Here is a 26,587-nt window from a genome sequence, read left to right as displayed (position 1 = left end):
CAATATAGTTAGGGAGGTGTGACTAATGTGTCAATTATGATTTTTTAACGCTTAAAATAAATTTATTAAAAAATAACAAAAACCGAAAAAATTTCTATAAAATTCCTTCATCGTGGACGAAGATTAATCTTTATAATTAGTAGGATTTACATAACAAATCTAATTAGTCTACATCAAAGTATACAGAAATTGATTGTACAAAGGCATGTCTTGATAAAACATCAAATATTACTTAACAAAAAGTCTTTATTGACATTTACATGACTTACAGAGAAAATGTACCAACTTCAATTAGTTTTATTGAATGGAAGTAAAGCCTCAATCTTGACAAATCAACGAGTACTTCGGTTACTTACTCATCCGATGATATCTGACTTTTTTTTTGTCCAGCCACCAGAAGTTTCGATAAGTTAGCATCAAAAATTCTAAAAGCAAGAAACCCACCGTATCCTTTGCAGCTTCGATGGTAGATCCCAATTCCTCCGAGTGGAGGCGGCTCACTACGACCTATCATCTGACCATCAAAGAAAGGTACTATTGACCGCCCAGCGTCTTTACGAAAATCAGTACGACGAAATCTGATGAATTGATTTGAAACTGAGTTTGGGAGATTTTTCAGTGACTTTGTAGGCTTGTCGGGTTCTTCTAGCAGTATTTCTTCCCTGATAATATGAAGAGAGTTAGAATCTTACAAATGATTGGAACGAAAACATGAAAAAAACTTACCTTGGGTTCGCGGAGTTTGCAAATATCCATCGTGTCTTTTCAAGATTGTCAAGCGTATTGTTCTTGAAGTCGAAAGGAGTGACCCGAATTTGCAGCTGAATGGGGCCAGACCTCACTGGTGGTTCCTTAAGGTCTCCAGCAATCCTGAATCTTACACCAGTGATTACTTGACCAAAAGGAGCGATTACATTGTCCAGAAACATGATTTCTGGGTGGCCATAGTCAACTCCTGGGATAAGAGTAGTCACAGTTCCATTTTTATTGAAGATGTGGTAGTTTTGTGCTTCTTTATTGTATTCTATGGTCTCAGATGCTATTTTTACACCGTGAAAGAGATTATTCATTCCGGGGTGAAGCTTACTTTCCAAAATGTTGACATGTATCATGTTGTTTGACTCCGAAAACTTTACACCTACCACCACTCTAAAATAGATTTATTAGCTAGTTTCTTGATTTGATTAATTATCATAAATTTTACAGGCAAAGTGACAGTAGAACTCACTTGTTGTTGAAGATATCTGACACTTGTTCCCTGAAGTCTATAGCAGTGGTAATATGTGTTGAGTTTTGAGAGTTTATCATGCAAGTGCAAATACAGTAATCACATGGATGCTGGTTTTCATCGCAAAGATCACTCTTTCCAGACCCAGGCTAAAGGTATAAAAATAAAACATAGGTTATATTCTGTTCAAGTATATTCGAAGTCTTCTAGAGGTAGATAGGTGATAGGATACATTTGTAAAAGATGAACTAGGAGAAAAGTGTATAATTAGCTGAATTAGAACGTCACAAGTACAAAAATATAGTTTTCGAAACTTTTTTTTTTCAGTATTCTGTTATCATGTTCAATAAAGAATTATTAGTTGACTGAAAGGTAATTACGGACAATGTCTCGAATAGCTTAACTGGAAGAATCCTTGGCGCGTAACCAAACGATCCGGGTTCGTTTCCCGCTCAGGACTGTCCGAATTATTTTTTCGGTTGCCGAAAAGTTCCACTAAGTCATCCCCCCCCCTTCACTTTATTCGTTTTTCTCTTTTTTCCTAAAACTAGACATAACATGCTTGCTTCGCTCGCCTTCATTCTTTCAAAAATCCCGCCACTATCTCAGTTGACCAATCAACAACCGATTAAAATAGTCAGAGAAATGACGTAAAACGATACGACATCCAGTTATCAACTTTTTAGAAGAGGTTAAGTCGTTCAATGACAAATCAGCTACGAAATGAATACCATTCATGTTCGAAGGATAATTGAGTTACAGTAATTTTAAATGGAGAGCTAGAAGTACTGAGTTCAAGTGAATCAAGATGACTATCAAACCCATATTTAACTAAAAATAGTTCGAGGAAATATGTTATTGAAGTTCAATATAATTAATAATTTTAGATATAAAAACTTCAATTGAATAGTGATAATGCTAACTAACTAGATTGTTCTAGTTCAGAGAACCACATTTTTTTCTCAGAGTAGCACCTTTAATGGAAGATTGCTTCTTCAGAGGGATTTGACTTCAAAAGATCCTGAAAATTGTTTGCCTTGATGAAGCCAAAAGGCCTCATTTTTTATTTACTTACTTTACAAGAATTAGAGTGAGTAGAAATATGCTGGCAGTCACGAAATTCTTCGCAGTGTGTCCGATTGATATTCTGGCCGATTACTTCCAGATCGCAGTTGTGATCACATTGTTGAGTTTTGCTCAAGTGTTCTTCAAGGATTATCTTCGTTTCCATGATCCTCTCCAGTTCAAGGTTCAAAGTCTCGTTACCTAGCGAATAAATCAATATCGTAAAGATCTATTGAAGAGCTGCAAGTAAAAAGGAATTTCAAATTCACCTTGGGTGTCAACCGGTGCATCGCAATTGTAAATGTAGTAATTGATGTTGTTCATGATCTTTGATGTCTTTTGAATCATCTGTCGAATCGATTTTGGAACTTTTCTCTCGAAGAATAACAAATTTTCGACTCGAACTATGGAGAAATAATATGTTGTAATCACAGGCTAAGGATATTGATTATCCGCGGCTTGAGGAACCAATCAATTTCATAGAATAAAATGAGTAGGTTATAGTCGTTACTAACTGTTATCGCAGCGCATATTCAAAAATTTGTAGAAAAAGTTGATAGTTGTCTGCTGGATTTTGATTTTAATCATTTTTCGATAGTATTCATATAATGCTTTTTGAAATGATATTGTTTCGCCACAATAATCTGGTTTTATTTTTCTCTGCAATATAGTTAAAATTTACAAATTACTTTCTATATATCCAGAAAATTAAGGATTTGAAATCATTGGAAGTAATGGTATTAATAGATTTGTTACAAGAAATTATGACTATTTAAAGAAAGTTATCATTATTGTGAATATTTAGAAGAAAATAAATTTGAATAATGATTAAAATAAATACTTATTTATGAAATTGGATATCTTCCTTTTTTATCGGAAATTCATCTAAAATAGATTTTCATAAAATGATAAGAACCTCACCTTGCTAGACGTAAGTGAATTAATCTCAGTGCTGATGATATCAATTATCTGACTATACAAATTAGTAATCGAATCTTCAGCTATATGGTCCAGAAACAAATTAGTAATTCGGTGGGCGATATTACAAAAATTCTCGACACTATGGAAAGATTTGGGGCTTCCAATTTTCTTGATTGTGTCGATCGATTGCAAAATGCTGTCATGCAAATGCGCCAGTCTTGTTTCCAGCGCAAATGTCGAGTAAAGAGTGTACTTGCCAGCGATTTCCTTGAATCCATAAGCGCCCAAGAAGTGCATAACAGCCATCCATTCACTTACGTTGGTCTTGTGGTACTCGGAGTAGCTCGAGATTTGGTCTAATTCATTAAGTTTTTTCAACATGTCGCGATGAATTAGATTCAGTATTTCCATATTTTGTTTGTTGGGCAGAGTCTCAAATAGTTTGTAGTTGTTTATTATTCTGTTTGGCATGCTCATAAGATAATTAATTATTGAAGTTTTGTTGTTAAAATCAAGCGGTGAATCACAATTTACGAATCCATTTTTCAGCAATGTTAAATTTACAGAAAAAATTAGTAAAATTTTGAAAAACATTTTGGAGTTTATTAATAGCTTTCTTAATGATGCTTTTGAGATGAAAATAATTCTTCTGATGAGTCTTTATGGTTACTGCAGGTTCGTGTACTAAAAAGTTTTACTTATTGAAGATTGATGTCTACTAATACTACAAAAAATTATTTGAAAACTGTGTCATATTTTATTTTAAATTTGGAAGTTGACTTATTATCTCATTTTTTTTAATAACTGCAGATAAGATATATCGTTACAAAACAATTAATAGCTTGCAGTAAGACTGATAAGAGAAGACAAAGATTTTACGGCAAAATCATTTTGAGTACTATAAAAAAATAATTTACAATTGTAATATAGTAAATTTTCTGCCTGGTTTTGAATTACGATGTTACAATTGTAATTTTTCCAACAATTTTTTTCCCGTGAACCATCCGTACTTGAATATTATTCGCTGGACATATTCTAAAAATCCGTTCTACTTTACAGTCTCTCAGATGTTTAATGATTTAATGTAACTAAAAATTCAATGACTCTTTCAGACTTACTAATTCAGAGTTAGTAAAAGTTTGAAAATGCTTCAAATTGAATTATACAATCAATAGGTCAATAACCTTTATGAAAATTCATTGGAATTCTCTCAATTGAAAGTTTCATGATTCATTTTAAGGTTCAATGTACATATTTCTTTAATGGGGTGTATGCTTTTGTTCGAAAACCAATATGGTATCGGTAATAGGAGTGTGTAATTTTAATTAAAGAAGGCCAATTTAAAAATTGATTGGAAAGAATCTTTAATTTCTTCTCCTCAGCACGTTTTCAATAAAGATATGCTATGAAAGAAAACTAATTTTCACAACTGACGATGGTCGATAGATTGGTAAATTTATTATTAAATTAATTTAATAAACTTTGCTTTTTACTCTGTATACAGTCTATAGACATCAAGATCTAAAAAAAAAAAAAAAAAAAAAAAAAGGCACCAGACCGAGAATCGAACCTGGATCTTCCGATTACGTCTCAAAGATCCCAACATATCTTAATTCATTGAATAAATTTACTAAAAATGAAAATTTTTTTTTTCTAAAATGTGCAAAATTAATCAATCAAGTTTTAATATTTATCAATTATAAATTACGTTAGGCTGCATTGTAAAAATCATAACTTGTTAGAGTTATTATCCAGATAAATTTTTTCCGTCAATCTCTTTTTTAAGTATTCATACATATCGAGCAATCAAATCAGAGGACAGCAGAATGCTGATAAAAAACAAACGATAAAATATTTTATGAAATATTGTGTGTGCTCATGTGCACCACGCTACAACGTTGGTTTTGATGTCTACAGCACGACATCCTGCAATTAGTCTAGACATTTACCAGTCAAGCTTATCTTCAACTTGATAGGATAAATGTTCAATTTTATATAATGTATACTTAGTATTTATATTTATATTTATGTTTATCTGATGTGTTATATTCGTTTGCGAGGTATACAAATAAATATTTATTTTTTTTTTATATATTACGAATATGATTATGGTTATGAGTCATGCAAAACAGATTGAATTATAAATGGAATTCTGGTAAGCACGACAAGAAATATTGAATTATTTTTATTTCTTTATAATTAGTTGTGGATAATAGTGTTTTGTGAAGCAGAAAGAACTTGTAAAAGTTCCTTATAGTATATTATAGTTTTATAAAAATTCGTTGAAGTTTAATGGAATTTCTAGATTTTAAAACAATTTTTGTAGAATTGAAACTAAAATGAAAATAATATTCAATAGAATTTTTGATTTCTTAAATTGAAAATTTTTTTCAATTTTTTTAATATTATTTGTCAATAGAAAAAAAAAAGTGACTAAGATGGCGGACATGAGACTGTTAAAGTTGTCAACAGAATTATTTATTTCTGTTATTAGCTGATTTTGCGCTCGATTAATTAAAGTTTGACCAATTATCGTGACCGACACAGTATGAAATATGACAAGAGATGTAATATTGAGTTGAAAATGTTCAGATATGTATTATGATAGCCTGAGGAAGTGCAAATAAAGTGCACGAAACGTCGCTAAATAATAATAGTATATTACACTATTAGGGCAGAAAGTTTGAGATTTCTGCACTGCGCGCCATGATGCCCGAGGCGTAGCCGAGGGCATCACGGTGCGAAGTTCAGAGTTCTCAAACTTCTGCCCGTGTAGTGTATACTATTTTTCTTTATAGCCGGTCGAAAGTACGTAAAATATTTAATGTACTGCATCGAAAAAAAATTGATGCCTGCCCCCTACATTTGCGGCACGAGCGAAGCGAGTGCTGCTGGTCGGGGGGCAGGCATCAAATAAAAAAATTTTAATGTAAAATCAAATAAAAAATAATTATCAAACATTTTTTATGGAACATTTTTAGATTAAATAAAACTGAAATTTCTTGAATTCAACAAACATAATAAAGATTATTCTCGGTTAAAAATAAAAAAATAACGAGCATATTATCTGAAAATTAACAATAGTTAATAAAAATCAAATTAAATTGTTGTTACTGCGTACATTTTTCTAAATAATTCATTAATTACAAAAAAGTTGATCTAATTTACACACGTCACTGTCAAACTGAACTTAGTACAGTACAACCAGGTTATAAGTTACATCGGATGATCTACTCACTCTTACGGCAGTTATATCTTTATCTATACATAAAATATTTCATGTAAATAAAAGAAAAAAATAAATATAACCAAGTTGTATTGTACCATCAATCGTAAATGATCAGCGTAAACAAATTATAGTTAGTAACAAATGACTAATGTCAGTCGCGGTAACGAAAGCATTTTATGCTCCCGCTGTTATAGAGGGCGAATGCGTAGCTTTACCAATGCACGAATCTTTAACTTTCTCCCTCGAAATAGGTGCAAAAGATACGTACTTTCGACCGAGGTATAAAGAAAAGCTTCTTAGTGTTGGTATTAAGATCCAACATCCTCTCATCTTTAATTATAGAAAAAAAAATTAGCTTTAACATAATATTTAAATTTTTAAGATCGGTTAATAATTAGAAAATATTTAGCCGTAACGTAAAAAAGTCCATGAGGAATAAGATATAAAATTTTTACACTTTTGTAAAATTTTATTGTGTTAAGGGTGTAGTCTAGTTGATTACTTTCGAAAATTTAATTTTTTAGGTAGATTTCTTCAGAAACCGATCTTTATGAAATTTTTTGGGCTCATTCTCTGGATCAATACTAAGATCAAGTTCGAAGATAAGCAAAATCGGCCGGTTAGTTTACGAGTTGTGAATGTTCGAAATTTTTTTTATTTTCAAAAAATTTTGAATTTCGTATATTTTATGAAAACAATTTTCCAGATGTAAAAGATAGATGAAATCTATTAAATTTATTTCAAACTTAATTTAATTGCCTTTAATTTAAGCTATTATTCGTCTAATTTTGATGACTTTTTTTTAATTAATTCGTAAAAGTTAGTTTGAATCTGTTAAATTTATTTTAAACTTCACATGATTATCTTTAATTTAAGCTATTATTCGTCGACTTTTGATACTTTTTTCAATTCATTGCGTAGTTGAGAAAATTAAAAAAATAAATCAAGAATAAATCAATTTTTAGCTTTAATCATCAAATGACTTTCATCTGTTACAAATCCTATTCCTTAGGTAGATGTCTTTGAATATCTATTTGTTGTAGTCGGTCTCATATCGTTATTTCGAAACATATAATAAAAAATAAATTTTAGGACATTATTGCCTTTTAATAACGTGTTTTTTTCAATATTCAAAATAGACTACCATCATGCTAAAATATTGATTTTCACTTTTTAACTTCCCGCTAAGAAAATTGAAAATTTTCAAAAATCGGGAAGTTATTGGTTTTACCCCGTTTTTCAAAAATCGAGTTTTCATCAGATCTCGACGTTTCGAGGTCCTAGGAAGCTTTCCTGACTATTTTCACGATGATGTACTTCTGTATGCATGCGTGTGTGTGTGTGTGTGTGTGTGTGTGTGTGTGTGTGTGTGTGTGTGTGTGTAAACCTCTCGTAACCTTTGAATGGCTCGACCGATTTTATCGCGGTTGGTGTCATTCGAAAGGGCTTCGCCAAACTTAGATTTCCTGTAAGTTTGAACCGATTCGGGCCAGTAGATTTCGAGAAATTGCAAAAAAAGTTGTTTTTTTTTTTTTAAATCTCCGAATTGGCTGAACCAATCAATTTCAAAAACTAATCAGCTCTTAATCTTGAAAACCCGCATCGATCGCCACATAGAGCGTCAGAATCGGTTGATGCGTTCGTGAGATATCGTTGTCGAAAAAAATCGAAAAAAGTGTTTTTTTGTAATAACTCTAAAATTTTTCATCAGATCAATGTTTTTGTCCTAATTTTTTTATAGAGCCCAAAAAACCACATCGATCGCCGCCTACCGCGTAAAAATCGGTTGATTTATTAAAAAGTTACAGCAGTTTGAAAATTAGAAAAATCGTGTTTCATCGAATTTTGATAAGACTTTTGAGCTAGAAGAGCTCAAAAACATAGCAAAGCTATCTCTTTGAGCTCGGAGAGCTCAAAATAACACATAAATTGTATTTTTGAGCTCGAAGAGCTCAAAAACGTCATAAGTGCAATTTTAAGCGCCTCGGTATGGAATTAGCGGGAAGTTGCAGGGATGGCTTTCAGGGTCAACCGTTTTTATAATTTTTTTTTCTTTTTTGTATAAATAACAGCGTCAAAAGAAACAATTTCATTGTTTTTTATTTCTTAAAATTAATAAAAACTGTTCAAAATTAATATCAATAATCTACTTTGTATTTAATATCATGCCGAATCTAAAACACTTCAGTTTTTTTATTTCACGTAAATCGTTGCCAAGACCTCATGTAGGAGCTGACCAGCCTCCAAATTATGATGTTTCGTTTGAGTAAAAATTTTTTGTAGAAAAACTAAAAATAATTAATAAAACAATTTTTATTTTTGTAATGTAAGATTTTATTTATCACCCCTAACAATTTTTGTTAGCATTTCTTTTATAGCAAGCTCACAAGAAATTCCCAAAAATAACCTATTTTTTTAACTAACAAACTAGACTACACCCTTAAAATTCCATTATTGTAACAATTGTTTGCTTAATAAATGGAAAATCTGAATCAAATTCGCCCGATAAGTGGCTTTTAGTGAAATATAATTTCTACTAATATTTACAATTGAAGATTAAAACATATAATTTAAAAATAAATGAATTGGAAACTTGATTAAATTTTAAATTGAATCTTGTATAAATGTAATTATTATTTAAGTAATTTCAATAGAAGAGTTATATTAAGTACCGCTGAGCAAATAGAATAAGTGATGTAGGTAAATACAAAGTCAGACGATTACTTGTACGAGAAGGGCTCGAGTAATACGAGTATTCTCCAGAATTTCCCATGGGATAATCAAGTTTGAGGGACAAAAGCACTGTATACCTCAAACCTCTATAGCTATACTTATAATACCTATTTCACTACTTTATTCTTGTATTATTTCCCTATTCGGTCTAAGGATTTGAGACAACGAGTCCCGAGAAATAACATAGATTTGTTTTAGTCATATATATTCATGCAGGTAGACGTTTACTTTTACATTTAAGAGTCGAAATTCATTTGAATTTATGGACTATTAATTCATTTTAATGTTTAATTTTCTTAATTTTTAAAACTTTTACTCTCTCTGAGATTTTAAAACAAACATATTTATCATAATGATCCTTCCATTCCACTACCTTGAGCGAGAATCTACCAGCGAACTTTGAAATCGCCTACCGTTAGTTATTACACTAATTACTCACCGCACGTAATGTTGGTTATATTTGTATCAATAATCCATCAAGAATAATACTTTAAGCCGTGTATTTAATCTACTCTGCTCGACGCATGAATATTTTTTATAACTGGTAAATGTTTAAACTTAATAATCGACATTTAATTCCAATGAGCAGGCAGATTAAAAACTTGATTTGAAGTTTACCCGCTTAAATCTGATAAATTGAATAAGCCGCTTAAAATTGTAATAAATATTTCCGATGTAGGTTAAATTTAATATACTTTACAAAATTAATCGATTACCCATAATTTAATCAGGATTTATTTTTTTGTTACAGTTGGAGCTGTGTATGTTTGTATGTTGTATGCTATACTTTTTTTAAAATTATGGTCGTATGTTCAAGTAAATATGTGGTGCCGTGCAAGTATGAAGGATCCTTCAACTCCACGTTTAAGAAGACAGTCATTGTCCTACAATAATTTACAACGTGAGTAAATATTTTATTTTTATTATTATTATTATTATTATTATTTTGATTATTTTTATTATTATCTATATTATTAAGAGAATAAGAAAAATTTTGTGTCCAGGATAGTCATGATAAAATCAGTTTTTTTAGTAAAATTTAGTGTCATTGCAAAGGTCTTGATTAGAATTTATGCCTTTTCAAGGTTTCATATTGTCACAGGGTTTTTATTCCCTGTGTGCGTCCCTCCCTGCGCCTAAATTTGGTAACAGATCCACACGCGGTGTGTCTCTGAATTTATTATTTTATATTTATTTATTAATTTATTTATTGAATTGAATATTATTAGTATTATTTATATTTGAAATTTCTAATATTATGGTTATTAATTTAAGAATTAATTTTATCTTTATTTCAGACGTTTATAATGAATTATTTATAATTTATTATTATTATTATTATTATTTGTGTGTATTGCCGTAAATCATTGTCATATAGTACCTAATTTTACTATGAGTGATAAATCATAGCCTTTACTCGCACGGGTGAGGCCCTACAATATCGATCGCGAGCAAAGAGTTCATTGAATTAGGGAAAATGGCTAGAGAGGCCCTTGTTGTCGAACACGAGGCCTCGAACGGTTTACGGTGACAAAAATTGAGCAGACACGCGGTGGCCCGCTTGGTGTGAGGTATACACGCGGGACCTCCGCTATTGTAAGGAGTGTGGATTTGGTGCCTTGGGTTGAGTTTTCTTTTTGGTGAGTACTCACAAGTTGAGATCGATTCATATCCGCACACCGCTGTCTCCTGGCTTAGATAATTTATTCTTTTATTGTTTAACTAAATTCACTATCGATTTATCGGGTCGATCCCGTAGCGAGTAAGGGTTATTTTAAGGGAATACTTGTACCTATCCCGAAAGCCTCGTGTGGGTCCCTGAAATGGCCAGCAATTACTAATCACAGTCCTACACTTACATTAATTACTATCCGAACAAAAACAGTTTCACTGTAAAAAAATCGTGCCAAGTCCACGTTCATAAGACTATTAAGAAAAAAAAAATTTTTTTTTTTCTTTACAAAAAGATATAAAATAGAAAAATTAAAAAATCCAAGTAACCGATATGATTGTTTATGATTTTCGGAAATTAAAAAAAGTTTTGTTGTAAATTTAAAAATTAAGAAAAAAATTTTGGAACGTATTTAGTGTGCGTGGTTGCAAAATATTTTACTTTTAATGAAATTCGTAAAATCTATTTACTAGGACTTTAAAAAAATTGAAATACACCCGATAGGGCCTCGGCTTTATATCCCTGTTGCAAATAATTATCACCGAGACCGTATTTGCGCGTGGCTTGCCCATGGTGCTTAAAAAATTTTTCGTCCTATGGCGGACGTATGCGGGTTTTTACGTGCAGGGGAAACTTAATTTGTAAATAAATAGCGTACGACGCCATAACCCTCTAAATAAAAATACATGAAAGTCTTGAAGTTAGTCATAGGTAAAAACTCGCAAAAACCGGGCCACGATTCATTAGTGGTTAAAATTAATAAATTCAAATTTCTAGTAAATATTAAAATGTAATTTTATTGTAATTAATAATTTAAACGCAATTATTTTAACATATTTTTTAATAAATTGCAATTTTATAATATTAAAGTAACAATTCCCCGAGTTAAAAAAATTGACATCAATGAACTTAACTGCTATACTAAAACAATTGATTTACAAATATTGAGATTATATTGTCTTTTCAGCATAACACGCGCCCGGCGCGTTTTTAAAATTACAGTTAAAACGTAAGCTAGTCAGCTGTATAGAGATTGGTGACGCAAGCGTGGCATTGTCCTGGGCTGTATAAAGTTCTATACTGGCGCGTACGCGTATTATTTACAGATTGAGTATCGTCTGCACGTAAAAACCCCCATACGTCCGCCTAGGACGAAAAGATAAATACGACTAGTGTCTTACAGCCAATGGAATAGAGTGTCCATTATTATCGATGGAAGATCTAAGGGTAAAACTTATGTTAATATGCAAAAATAACAGACTATACGCAATAGCGTCCAAATAAGATTGTTTTTTATGTACATAACTACTAATACTAGTCTGAAATGAACTTTTTCTTTTTCTTATTCTGATTTTACTTCTCTCCATTTAACGACAACTCTCTATAACGTCATAAAATGTACGGTCCCTTCAGTGTCGTTATATAGAGCTTACACTGTATTTATATATTTATATACAGTAACGCTCAAAAGTATTTTGACAACATTATGCGTTAGTTTTTTTCAACAATGTCAAAATACTTTAGAGCCATCATTTTCCTAATATTTTAAAAATTAAACTTTCTTTTGTTACGAATAAAGACCACTTTGACACTATTCTGTTAATTATTCAAAGACTGTTAAAAAAATAAATAAATGATTATTGTGTTTCATATTTATTTTTAATTAAACCATTAAATAAATTTGTTAAAATACTTTTTAGCGCTACTGTATATGAAAAATGTATCAAAATGCATGTGAGTACTTAAATGAAAGACCTTGATGAGTATAACATCGGTATGAGCTTATTATCTTCAAAAATTTCAATAGTTAAGAAAGTACAATGCAATTTAACAAAAGTCATTATTTAATAAAGCAAATTTTATTTATTTATAATCTACAAGTCACGGCAGTTACATAGTGACTACTAGGTTGCTAGTTATTATTATTATTTAAAAAAAAACTAAAATAAGGTTTTTACATCTTTGCAAATAAAATATGCGAAAGATTAAAAAAATCAGTGGCAATAAAGTGAAGACAAAATAACCAGAATACAAATAAAGTAGCCTTGCACGTTATTGCGTGTCGTAAAGTAATTTTATATAAAATGAGTTTCTGAAAATTCTCAATCAACTATATTTCACAGTAAGTCAATCAACCTAAACAATCGTCGCGTGATGCTCACTCTTTTACAGACATATCTATTAAAATTTTTTCTAGAGGAAATACGACCGCACATCATTACGTGGTAGACATTTTATGGGCATTAAAAGCAAAATTTTAATTCCGCAAGAATAATCACATCAGTTATAAAAGCGTCTAAAGTTTGTTAATTATTCGATAGCTTAAGCAAATTTTCTACGTAATTAACTGAATAATCGATTATTAATTAGTAATTAGCGAATATAATAAAATGAAATTCTATTCAAGAGGAATGCTGAAAAGGTTCTTTAAATTCTTTTCCATCTTCTTTTACCCTTTTTTTTTTTTTTTTTTTTTTTTTAATTTTATAACAAGCATTATATAACTTTACTTTTTTTCAATCACGCCCACGAGACTTTATCCAACGTAATTCCTTCTTTGTATCCCGTTGGAATACCTTCTTGAGTTCTAGCATGGGTTCATATATCTTACAAGACGCCGTTGAGAAACGAAAAAGTAAAAAAAAAAAAAATAAAAAAGAGGCAAAGAAGACATAGAATGAAAGGGGACGAAAAAAAATTGTAAGAAGCAAACCTCTAGAAATAAAGAAAAGAATCTCGCAAATTAACTCTGAGGCTCGAGCTTTCGACAACGAGGAACGAGCTTTCACGGTAAGAACAAGCGTCGGCAATTTTCACCAGGCAATTGTGCGGACGCCTCTAAATTGTGGAACGCCAAAGACACACCCCATAGGTACACGGATAATCTTAAAGCTCTTTATATCTAATGGGTTTAAAACTTATCTTACTGATAAATCTGTGGCAAAGCGCCAACGCTTCAAGTTATTCATTGCTTATTCTTTTCTAATTCTACTGTAATAGATATTTTTATTAATGGATATACTAAGCTCGTTAAGATTCTCAATAAATTTTTTTTTAATTGCTTCCTTTTAGTCCCGGATTGTCATTAGAGAATTGTACCCAGCTGCAAGCCAAAAAAAAACGCGTTTTTTTATTAAACTTTTTTAAAAGACTTTTCATTTAAAAAATATATGAATGTAGTAAATTTCTTATATTTTAAAACTTCACTATCTGTTTTTAAAAATATTATGTTGTACTACTACTGTAGTTGATCTCCTGGAGGTTTACCACAAAAAGGTATCAGGCAGTGAGCAAAATATCTCTTGTTTGGAATATATCAAATCGAAAATCCCAAAAAATTTATTTAATACATGATAATTGTCGGCATCAATCGAAGGAACGGTCAAAATTTTAATTCATTGACAAAATGGCAGTTTTTAGAAAAATGTCCAATTTCAAGGTCTAAAAAATCGAAATAATTGTTAGAAACCTTATCCCTTCAAACTATGCCTGGAGAATAGGTCTACGAAAGTTATGTGAAAATTTAAAGCTGATCGGTCAAGCCCGTATGGAGAAATGGTGCTAACCAACTTTACGATTTTAAAAGATCATCCTCAAATATCCTTGATGAATAGGTGTAACTTGATTATACTTAGGCGTTATTATTAAGTGTTTGGGAAAAAATTATTAGGCTTAATTATTTATTATAAGATAAAATTATCCTTCATATTATTGTTAAGAAATACATTTTTGTATTGCAGCAAGATTTTTTTTCAATTCTCAACCAATTTTAGAAATTTAGATACCATCTTAAGACTTGTCCTTGTGATTTATTCTATAGGCGAAAAACAAAAAAAAATTGAAAAATTTTAGATTATCAGAATTAATCAAAAAGTTTTTTATTAAAAAAAACAATTCAGCGCCATCTGTTGACAATGCACTCATCTAGGTTAAAAGGTTATAAAAGGCGCCATCTATTAACAGTCTGCTTAATTAATAAAGCAGCTCTTGGATTGATTACGTTTTATGCGCAAGTGTAATCTATCACGCAAATCAATCAAATAAAACTCACCCATTTGTTCTAATATATGATAAACATACCTAATTATTACTAATCCAATGTAATAGTATATTATGTAATTGAGTAGATTGAGCTTTCGGCTATGAGAGAATTGGAACAACGAGCGGAGTATATGTGCACACACACGAGTAACGACAGTCTTATTTACTCAGTTCATACATAAATAAATGTAATTAATATAAAAATTCTGCACAACGTCGTGATAAAGAAACGAATGGCCGTATTATAATACAAAAATCAATAAATGCAAATATTGTTATTATTTATACAATATATTTTTCTAAAGACTGGTTTTTATAATACTATAAATCTGAATTTTGTTGGCTATCCAGTCTATTGCACGAATTTTCATCTAATTATTTATAATATCGTTAGCCTGTATTCCCTCCAAGCATAAACAATTTTTAAAATTCGTATATAAATTTGTCATTAAAGGTAAATTTGACTGAAAAAATAATTGTTATTATTTGTATTATTATAGTTATTATAATAAAAAAAAGGATTGTTATTATTATTGCCAATATAAACCAAACTATAAATTATTATTATTATTATTATGATTATTATTATTATTATTGTTATTATTATTATTATTATCATTATTATTATTATTATTGTTATTATTATTATTATTATCATTATTATTATTATAACAATCATGACAAACAAGGATCCCAATCTGCCAATATACATCCCTTCACAGTTATAAATATCTAAAATTCCATGTTTTTAATATCGAAAATCGCTCTGATGTTCCGATAGCTTTCAATCAGGATCGGAAAAAAGTCAAATTATGCTACCGGAAGATGTTAAATAACTAAATTTTTTTTTATGTACCTACATATTTTTTTTTTTATTTCTTATTATCAAGAAAAGCAGTCTCTGTTGATAGAACAAGGATCATCTTGAAGTACAAGCAATAAAGAAAAATGTCGGGAATTTCATTTGGGGCAAATGCTTCGCGCTCGTTACGTTGTTGGCACGAGAAGGCGTTGAAAGCTCGAATCAGGAGAAGAAGGAGGAAGGGGAGAGATTGAGAAGCCAGTTTAGGCAACGGGGGATCAGATGATGACGGAAAAACGTCCAAGTTGGAAGGCGAAAAGAGACGGGGAAAAAAAGGAGCAAATAAAATAATAAAAAAATCAAAAGAAAGGGATTGAGAGGTCGGAGATCTTTGGCGCGTTGTTGCCGTAATCCCCTGGTATCTTGTCGTTCAGTTCAAGGATATTTTTTTTTAGGGTACGGAATGCTAAGGCGTAAGAGATAAAACCAAAGAAGCAGGGTATAAAGATGATAAGATACTGTTCATACTGTATATATGTTTATGCATATAGAAGGGTATGCAGATGAATGGGAAAGTGGTAACTAGCGATAAAAAGTTTTTTATTTATCACAAAATATGATCGAAAGATTTCGGCCTTTAAAATTTGCATTTATTTCAAGTTTTAAGTTCGAACCCAATCTTGTCCTAATTTGAATTTCAGATTGGGATTATCGGATTTGGATAATTGCAGAAATTCTATCAGTACCCACACTACTTTTAATCAATTTGTGATTTTTTGTCGGTTTACTTTACATTTTAAATTCCCTGAATTTACTTTACATTTTTATTTAAATATATTAATATTTTATTATTATGAAAATAGGATAGTATAGGGAATTTTTTATTCTGGATTTATTGATAAGAAAAATTCAATTAAATTATGTTAATAATCGATTTTACAGGGAAAATTTGTTGTAGATATGATGTTTGCGGTATTTATGGATCTTTTCTATTAAAGGTGCGTAGTCTAAACAATGGATTAACAAAAATATGAAATTTTCCAGGAAAAATTTTTAAAAATTTCAGAATACTTTGTTGAAAAATCACAAGTAATTGAATTATTTTTTTGAGTTATCATTTTATTGCGGTTTATAAATTCAGTTTTTTTTTTTTTTTAACTTGTTTTGATGTTTTTTTTTTTTTTTTGTGTCTAGTTCATTTAGTAACCTGTATATATGATATTTTTAATAAATAAATTATTTTTAGTGGAAGTATATCCTTCGAATATTTAATTTTCAGTGATATATTGAAAGAGTTTAATATTTATAGTTATTGTAAAATCATTTTTAATATATAAAAAAATGCTATATTTTACTACATTTGTAGTAAATGTAACAACCTAGAAGGAAAATCTTACGACCGCGTTAATGTGAAAATTGCCGCCATCAAAGTTGTAAAGACTACACAATGCAAGGATCATTGAAGCTGCACGCAAAATAAAAATTTTTTTTTAAAACAACAAATGTTGTAGTAACAAATGAATATGTTAGCATAGGAATAACAAATCTTGTGATAACAATCAAGGATAACAAATCTTGTTAACAAAGTCTAGGTTTTATAAAATAATTTACATGTTACAACAACAAAACAGTTTTGTTATTATAGCAGAATCTTTTAGTTAATTCAACAAAATATTTTAGTTAGATGGAAAAATCGATTAATTAAAATAAAAAGATTGCTGTGTCAAAATAACAAAAATTTTTTTGCTGATTCAACATAGACCAATCAGTTGGTATAACAAATGTTGTTGAAATAGCTGAATTACTTTATTCAAATAACTTATAATTTTGTAAGCAAAATTTTCAAAGAAATATTTTTCCAAGACTGTAACTAGATGTTCGAGCTCGAAGCTGTATTCTGAGCTTCGAAAGCTTCAGACTTTGCAATAGAAAAATTTTTGAGCGTTTTGAACTTGAATATCACAGGAAGTTCCAGGGGTAGCCTGCAGAGTGAACCATATCCAGAATTTTTTAATTGTTACAATTATAAAAAAATTGTAAATTATAACTTTAATGACAATTTTGGTGAAAAGCTTCTTAGAATTTTACAACTAATTTTAGCAACAAAATCATTTTGTTAATGTCAACGAAATCACTTTGTTACTACAACAAAATGAGCCGAGTAACAGTAGCAAAATTTTTTTGTTGTTCTAACATCTGGACAATAAATTTATTTTGTGACGTAAAAAACTGGTACACTGATAGAAGGATTTAGTACGGAGTACTAAACTGATTTAGTAACAAAATTTTTATTCATTTATTTGGGAGAAACAAATATTTTGTACCCATCAATAATATTTTTTACAGTTTAATAAATGATTTCTTTATATGAACAAAGCCTTATTACATTGAAATAAATATTTAGTTCCACCAAATAATATTTAGTAACAGGTACTAAATATTTCTTTGGCAAGTATTGTCGGTAGATGGCTATGCTTTAATTCCAATGTTTATGTGATAAATAACTTATTCACTAACTTAGATTATTTTATTCAGCTCGATTTTGGGAGATTTATTAAACCTTCAAAAACACACATACTCTCAATAAATGTCTTCTATTTATGTCTTTTCTCAGTGGAGTTTAATTTACATTTTTTAATTTATCTATTATTGATATGTTAAAAACTTGTTTAATTTTAAATTTTATAAATGTCTCAAACAAAAAAATGTAATTTAATGAGATTCTTTTCTTTATAATACTTTATATTTTTACTTAAAATTGTTTATCCTAATTATTTTTATTTATTTTAAGTTAAAAAGTTAGGCTACACGCTAAAATTAGCTAAAAAATTAATTTCTTTGATACCAATAAACGATTTATTGAGTACCAATAAATAGAAATCATTTGTTTAATACTACTAAATATTTATTTGGTGGAACTAAATGGGCTTTAATAAACGATTTAGTACCTATTACTAAATATTTAGTAATGAAAGGTTCGTTACTAAATCATTTAGTATCTGTTACTAAATCTTATTAAATAGAACTAAATCCTTCTATCAGTGTATGTTATTACAACGACTAATTTTGTTAAGGGAACTAATTGATTCGTTGCCAAAGTATATACATTTGTTACCAGTATATATTTTTCAGTCACCCCGTATTTTGTCATTTAATCAAAAACATTTTTATGCATGTACCTAACAATTATTCCTTTGCGGCTATTTATATTAACTCTTTGAATACTTTTTTCTAATAGCTGAATAAAATTTTTTTTTGTAAAATAAATGCTTTAAGCATCTACTGACTTTCATATCTTGCTGGACTGTTCTCATAAAAATAACAATGATAATAATAATAACTGTACTCATTAATCTAACTTGGTCAATAATTTCTGTTTCAGCGGTTCTAGGGGACCAAAATGACGTGAACGATGTTTCTGTTCACGACAGCCGTAACATTAAAACAACATTAGTGCAGTATCCAGATAATCTTAATCTACGTGATTTATTTTATTACATCCTCGCTCCAACACTCTGCTATGAATTGAATTTCCCCCGCACGGAGAGAATCCGGAAAAGGTATTTACTTAACATCATAAAATAATAAAATTCTGCTGAATCGAATAATGAAAACTATCAATTACCATAAAAACTTTCAATAATTCTCCGCTTTGTTAATATTGATTCATTAAATTGATGGGAACTTTCTATGAAAACTCTATATCTTTATAAATTCTATTCTGTAACAAGATTTTTCTTTAAAAATTTATTTTTTCTTATCCCATTCAATTTCACTATTCAATACGTAAAAAAAAAAAAAAAAATAAAAACAATTGTTTTTTTAACTTCATCATAATTCTTTTTTTCTCAAATAAGTTTTTGCTTCTTTAATGAGCTTCAAGTTGCTATCTCTCGTTTCTTGCTCATTTACAAGTCTTTTCTATCGTTAAACTTTACTTTCCTCATTCCTGAAGCCTCCTTATTCTTATTCTTGTTCTTGTTCTTGTTCTTGCTCTTCTGTTGCTCATGAGCTTAAAGAATAAAAAAGGTAAAAGGATGAATAAAACAAGTAAAAAGTAAAGAGAAAATGAGTTAAAAATAAAACGTATAACACCCATACCAACTAAGGGGGTTGCATTAAAAAAAGTAGAGGAGTTGATGGAGAAAATAAAGAACAAAAAAAGAATAACTATAGTAGCAGCAGAAGGCACTCGTTGAATTAGATTTCAGTTACTAAAATAGTGAAGTGAAGACTATTGTTGTGGGACGTAAAAAGGAGGTAACATCGTCGATAGATCCAAGTGATGTATACGAGTTGAAGTTTTTACGCTTTGTTTTTAACCTTTCTGGGCTATATTATGTGGTTTTCACTTCACGACAATGTAAAGAGACGCCTTTTTCTTTGTACGATTTTTATTTGATATTAATTAATTGTTCTTTATTGTTTGAATAATTAAATACAATTCATTTAATCTACATTTAAAAAAAAAATTTATTTTGATAAAAATTAACCAATGTTGTAATAAGAAATTAATTTGTTTAAAATTTTAAATAATTTCATATTATAGCTGAAGAAATAAAAACTTTTTTCTCAGTAAGCATTTTTGTTGAAAAAAAGTTTTCTAACACCACTATATCAATCTGTTACACGGAAAAAAAAATTTAGCTACAGGAACTCTATAGTAGATAGTTAGTTGTAAAAAGTTCCAGTAGGTATAACGCATTCTTATGGTAACAATACCGTTTGGCTCCTATAACTCTATGTCGTTGAGCTTTGAGAGCTAAACGTTATTTACCTCTCACAACTCTACAGGGTCGTTCTGATATCAATAAATATTGGACATAAAATCACATCCGTGTATGCACAAGAAAAAATAAATAAAATAAAACAAATTTTATTTTGTGTTAAATGGGGTCTTTTTAATGTTACTCTGATAACTTATTACTTATCACAATCACAATATATATCACAATATATTAAACTAATAAATTAAATTAACAGTCACTGAAAATGAACCTTGAAAAACCATAAATAGAAAACCGTTATAACGAAAATCAATTTGACAAAAAAAAATACTGATTTCCTTAAATAAATAAAATACTGGAGACTTAATTGTCCTCATATATTTTTAATAATATGGATGAGTAACAAAATAATTATGTTCGTCATTTTTGAAGGTTGTGAAATATGTCAGCGCACTCCACTACTGCGCAACGTAATGCCCTCCCAACTATACCGTTTGTTTCTTCGAACAAACCCGTTGAGCTCTCAGAGCTAACCAACATTTAGTTAGGGTAGAAGTACCGTCTTTAGCCAGTTAACATTTGAATTAATTTATAAAAAATTATAATATTATAACCATATTTTTGTTGAGTTTAAAAAAATTTATATTAAAACAAATTGAGTTTGTAATGGTTTATTAATATAAATTCATTTCTATCGTTTATTTGAACACTAAATGGCCATGAACGGTACAGTGGCCACAAACGGTACTTCTAACCTATCAGAACTAAATAAAATTTTGTTACTGTAACTCTATAACAAACAGTAAACTGGGTATAGGTATGGTAACTATACAATTTGGTTCCCAGAACGAAATTTTTTTTTCCTCGTGACTTAAAAATATTATTTTGTTGTTATAACAATATCTGTTTCTTCATTGAGAGATAAATTTATTCACTAGGAATAAAAATACATATTTGGATTTTTTTTTAACATCACTACATATTAATAAACATTGTATATGCGCATTAATTCTATTTTATATTTAGTATATTACATACCTAGACCAGTAAAATAAGATAAGTCTCAGATCACATGTAATTGTTGGCCGAGGCGAAGCCGAGGTTGACAAGCATGTGATCTGAGGCTTTCTTATTTACTGGCCAAGGTGTGTATACTATTTTTCTGCTCGACGTAGCCGGAATGTGGCAACTTTGTTTAGCGCAGCGGCCAGAAAGTTGCCACTTTCCGGCCGGAGGGCAGAAAAATAAATTTTCTTGCTCTCCTAGCCGAAAGTACGCTCTGTCGGGACGTACTTTACTCCAGGAAGAGCAACTTTTATGGCCTCTTGTACAGCGAGTTTCAACTGTATATATATATATAAAAGTCAAAACATCAACTGTATGTAACATGTCAGCACATAAACTAACCAAAAAATGTCAAATAAATAAAAATAATTTCTAACTAGATTATTGTTAATAAACTATTTAATAATATATAATACTGCACAAATAATTTATATAAAAATTTTAAAAAATAAAATATAAAAGTTTTGTAGATTTTATTTGCTTTCTTTTATATTTTGACAGCTAGTAAAGCAATGTTTATAAAACAATCCATGTACTCTACAAGCTTCTAATAATTTAATTTCAATCTTTCTTAGCCATCTAATTAAAAACTAATTTTTAATCAATTTAAAAAAATTAATTCTGTTATTAAATCGAGTTTAAATATTTGTGACAAGTTCTGTGCATGTTATCTCTCTTAATCAGAGCATTTGTTAGTTTACTTTAAAATAACTTATTTTTTTTTTATTTATTAATTTTTACTTTTTTATTATGCCCGCCCCGACCAGCAAAACCTCGGCTTCGCCTCGGCTTTGCAAAAGTCGGGCGGCGCCTCCCTCACGCCCAGTAAAACCCCTTCCACGAGGTTGCGTACTTTCGACTGGAGAGCAAGAAAAATAGTATACAACCCACGACCAGAATGTTGGATGCCCTGATGTATGTGGTATGACCTTGGGTCGTAATATACTATTGATTGCTAAAAAATAAATAAGAGTTGTGTCGCAAATAAAATTATACTAAATATAAATATGTTTTTATTGAAATCACTACAAGCGTTGCTTTAACCCTTCGTTACTCGCACTAGATAGGGGAATAGAGGGATTCGCCGCCCAACACTACTTAACCTAATAGAGTTGGTGTGAATACGAGTAAGACACTAGAGAAAGCGCGAGTAATGGAAGGTTAATATATAATCTGTATATCTTATGGTAATATAATAATTTTTTTCTATAACTTATCTAAAAAAGACTTATTTTTTTAGGTTTTTAATGAAAAGAATTTTTGAAGTGTTCGTCGGGTGCCAAGTAGTGATGTCACTTTGTCAACAATGGATGATACCTTCGGTGAAAAATTCGCTGGAACCTTTCACGGTAAGTGCAACAATTAATTTTTATGTGTTCAATATGTCAAAAAAATATTAAAAGCAAAACCAAGATAATTACCTATGATCAAACAATAAAAAATACGGTAAAATAATAAAACATGAGGTATTTTGAAATTTTATAAGAATGGTATTTTGTCGCGGACATTACGATTATCGTAGTTATTTAATCGTGTAAGGATGAAAATTATCAGAGAGGATCTAACAGTCGTAGAGAAAAAAAAACAAGGAATGCGTAAAAAAGAAATTTTAATTACCATCATGAAAATTTATTGTCTGAGAAAATCTAACTTGAGAAATTTTTGCATCAAGAACACTGTTAAAAATTTCTATTGTAATTTTACAAGATATGTATTGGAAGCTAATAGGCAAAACATTTATTTAAAATTACAATCGGGTATAGTAATATTACAAAACATATATAGCTCTGTAAGGTTACTAATTTTACAAAACGGTTTTGTAATTTTACAAATATTTTTAGATTAGCTAAGTTTGTAAAATTACAATACTTTCCTTGAATTTTACTTTAATTGAAATAATAAAAAAGAAAGATTTGATTTAATATTTGTTGTCATTTTATTTTTATGAAGCGCTGTCTAGATTTTAAATCTCACGTAGACCTAATTATTACAACTTAGATGATATAAAGTGAAAATAATATTAACCCTACCTAAGAATCGAACGCGAGCCGCGCGCTTGCCAGACCGATACCTAACGCCCTACGCCGTTCGACCGATAGGTGATTCAACATTTTATTATTCTTATAAGCTAATCCTATGTAGTGATTGAGCATTACGGCTTATTATTTATTATTTACATTATTTGTGTTATCTTATGCTGTTTATTGATGAAAAATAACTAACTTTTACATTATTTATAATTCATTGAATATTATAAAAATTAAAGTCTAACATATACTCATTCAAATATATTGATTTCGAAATGATCGTTTGAACGTAATATTAAAATTTATAAAAGATAAATGATGCCTCGAATTTATTATTGCAAATAAACAACTACAGGCTAAAAATTAGTAAAAATAAATATGAAGGACATTGTTGTTTTTTGATACATCAGTCATATTTTTGTAAAACTAAAAAGTATTGTTTTTAAAATTGAAAAACAGTGAAGTAGAATTACAATTCGTGTAATATAAATAAAATTTTCTGGTAACATTACATTGCACTGTGTCATTTTACAATGAAAATTGTAAAAATAAAAAAAAGCTTTTCAAATTTTATATGAGATTATTGTAATATAAATTACAATATTTTTTTATGATTTTACATACAACTCTGCCGAATCAGATCACAAATAATGTTTGCAAAATTAAAAAGCTTTTTCTTAAAAATTGACCAACGGTTCTGTAATATTACAATGCGTGTTAGGTTTATCCAAGAAGATTGTAAAATTACAATACATCTTAGTAGATTTCCTGATAGGTGTTGAAAAATTACATGAATTGTATTTTATTTCGCATTGCTATACACTGTTTTGTAATTTTACATATCATTTGTTTTGTAATATGATTGTAATTTTACAAAAATTTTTGACAGAAATTATGACAGAGAAATGAATGTTAAAAAATTTTGATGCGAGAAATTATTACATGAGAATAAAATGACACTCACTGTTGAAAAGATTTGCAAAAGTCAATGCATTCATAGAAATTTATATATAATTATATTTTTTAATATATAACTGGATCAAAACATTTCTTCTCGAATATTTAATCACACATTATTAGATACAATCACATGCAACGATGTATAGGGGAACCTGTGGTACGAAGGCCCCCCCGGGGGCACAACGGCCCCCCTCAAAAATTAGGTAAAAATTTTTAGCTTCCCGCTAACAAAATTGAAAATTTTCAAAAATCGGGAAGTTATTGGTTTTACCCCGTTTTTCGAAAATCGAGTTTTAATCAGATCTCGACGTTTTGAGGTCCTAGGAAGGTTCCCTGACTATTCCCGCGAGGGTGTCACTATGCCTGTATGTATGTGTGTGTGTGTGTGTGTTTTTTTTGTTTTAAGGGGGGGGGGAATCCTTTTTACGGATTCTAGGCATAGTTGTTTGGCCTGGATATGTGGCGACTCGACGCAGTGTCATACTAAAACTTGACGCTAGCGCCCCTACCCACTAAACCCTAAACCCCTTTTCCTCTTTCCCCTAATCCCTCATGGAAACCGCCGTTAGGCATTTGTGTGTGTGTGTGTGTGTGTGTGTGTGTGTGTGTGTGTGTGTGTGTGTGTATGTGTGTGTTTGTGTGTGAGTATGTAACCTCTTATAACTTTTGAACGGTTGAACCGATTTCATCGCGGTTGGTGCCATTCAAAAGGGCTTGGCCAAACTTGCACAGAAAAAAAGATTTCTTGACTCGAGAACAAAATTCTTGGCTCAAGTAAATTTTCGGGTGCCCGAAGGAAGACCGAAGTTGTCTTGGCCGAAGTAAAAATTTTTCTTGAAATTTTATTCTTGGTGGAAGTCATTTTTTCTTCATTCAAATTATCATAAAGACGGGATAACTGGAAAATATGTTCTGGTAACAAATGAGTGTAGTTGTAGTAACAAATCCATTTAGTCGCATTAACAAAATGTTTCAAGTTGTACTAACAAACCATCAGTCTGTTAAATCACCAAATCAATTTGTTGTCCTAACGAAATCATTTTATTGCAATAACAAAACTAATTTGTTGCTAAAATATTTTCCAAATCAGATATCTCTGATTATATCATATTTTTAAATTATGGATTCTTATAAAATTTAATGTAACATTTAATATAAATTTATTTGTTATTTTAATAGAATAATTTTGCTGTTTCAACAAAAAAATTTGTTATACCAACTAAATTATTTTGTCGAATCTACTTAAAGATTTTGCTAAAGTAACCAAATTGTTTTGTTGTTATAACATATCAATAACTTGCTATAACCTAAATTTTGTTATTTTAACATATAATTTGTTATCCCTATGTTAACAAATGCATTTGTTACTAGAAAATGACTTAGGTTATTTTAACAAAATTTTTTTCTGCGTGTGCGGAAGCAGCGCCACCTACTTCAGCGGAGAAAAAAATTTTCTTACCTTGAGAAAATTTTTCTCTTGAATATTTGATACCTATTTTAGATCATTTTAGAGCGCAATTATACATATTGAATGAAAAAAATGATTCAATATTACTTGATCTTCCCATTTGACATGTTAGTTAATAAAAATATTAATGAAAATTTACATTAAGATATCTAATTTTTTGGAGCAAGAGAGAAATTTCTTCAAAATAAGAAAATTTTCTTGACCTAAATAAATTGTCTTGGATCAAGATACGTATTTCTTGAAGCAAGGAATTAATTTTGTTGGAATAAGTGAAATTTCTTGTGTCAAAAAAAAAATTTTTTTTCGCCCAAAAAAATAATTCGGAAGAAAAATATTTTCTTGTTTTAAGTGAACCTTTCTTTCTGTGTAGATTTTGAATACAATTTGGACTGATTCGGACCGATGGATTTCGAAAAATCTAAAAAAACTGTAAAAAAAAATTTTTTAAAAAGTGGTTTTTTTGGAATAACTTTTAAACGGCTTTATCAATCAACTCCAAAAACTAATCAGCCCTTAACATAAAAAACTACGTCGATTTCCGCTAATCCGGTCAAAATCGGTTGATTCGTTCGAGAGATATTCTGAGCAAAGCCTCGTGACGTTGTCAAAATTATTTGGCAAAGCAGGTAAGCTCAAAGATTCGGGGACT

At 29.8% G+C, this 26,587-nt stretch overlaps 2 protein-coding genes across 2 annotated transcripts in view; one reads left to right on the top strand and one right to left on the bottom strand.

Annotated features, from left to right (window-relative positions):
- The window catches only part of LOC123268155 (diacylglycerol O-acyltransferase 1), a 246,513-nt gene that overhangs the window by 139,827 nt on the left and 80,099 nt on the right, over positions 1–26,587 (top strand). The window contains exons 6-8 of the mRNA XM_044733045.1: positions 9,928–10,077; positions 19,074–19,251; positions 22,724–22,832. Of these exons, the coding sequence (XP_044588980.1) occupies positions 9,928–10,077; positions 19,074–19,251; positions 22,724–22,832 (437 nt within the window). The remainder of the gene's footprint in view (positions 1–9,927; positions 10,078–19,073; positions 19,252–22,723; positions 22,833–26,587) is intronic.
- Positions 220–3,966, bottom strand: LOC123268154. The gene is made up of 7 exons (XM_044733044.1): positions 3,215–3,966; positions 2,809–2,953; positions 2,563–2,697; positions 2,304–2,494; positions 1,229–1,377; positions 727–1,149; positions 220–662 (listed from the first exon to the last, which is right to left on the bottom strand). Exons 1-7 carry the CDS (start codon positions 3,806–3,808, stop codon positions 353–355), a joined length of 1,947 nt encoding a protein of 648 aa, XP_044588979.1. The 5' UTR covers positions 3,809–3,966; the 3' UTR covers positions 220–352.

Source organism: Cotesia glomerata, linkage group LG6, assembly GCF_020080835.1.
Source record: "Cotesia glomerata isolate CgM1 linkage group LG6, MPM_Cglom_v2.3, whole genome shotgun sequence".
Classification (NCBI taxonomy): domain Eukaryota; kingdom Metazoa; phylum Arthropoda; class Insecta; order Hymenoptera; family Braconidae; genus Cotesia; species Cotesia glomerata.
This window is presented reverse-complemented; position numbering and strand designations above follow the sequence as displayed.

Excerpts from the sequence above, each read along its gene's own strand:
- LOC123268154 (XM_044733044.1), bottom strand. The coding sequence starts at position 3,808 with ATGTTTTTCAAAATTTTACTAATTTTTTCTGTAAATTTAACATTGCTG. Across the intron at positions 2,698-2,808 it reads GAATATGCGCTGCGATAACA|TTCGAGTCGAAAATTTGTTA; the intron begins GTTAGTAACGAC and ends ATTTCTCCATAG. Across the intron at positions 2,495-2,562 it reads TGCACCGGTTGACACCCAAG|GTAACGAGACTTTGAACCTT; the intron begins GTGAATTTGAAA and ends TTTATTCGCTAG.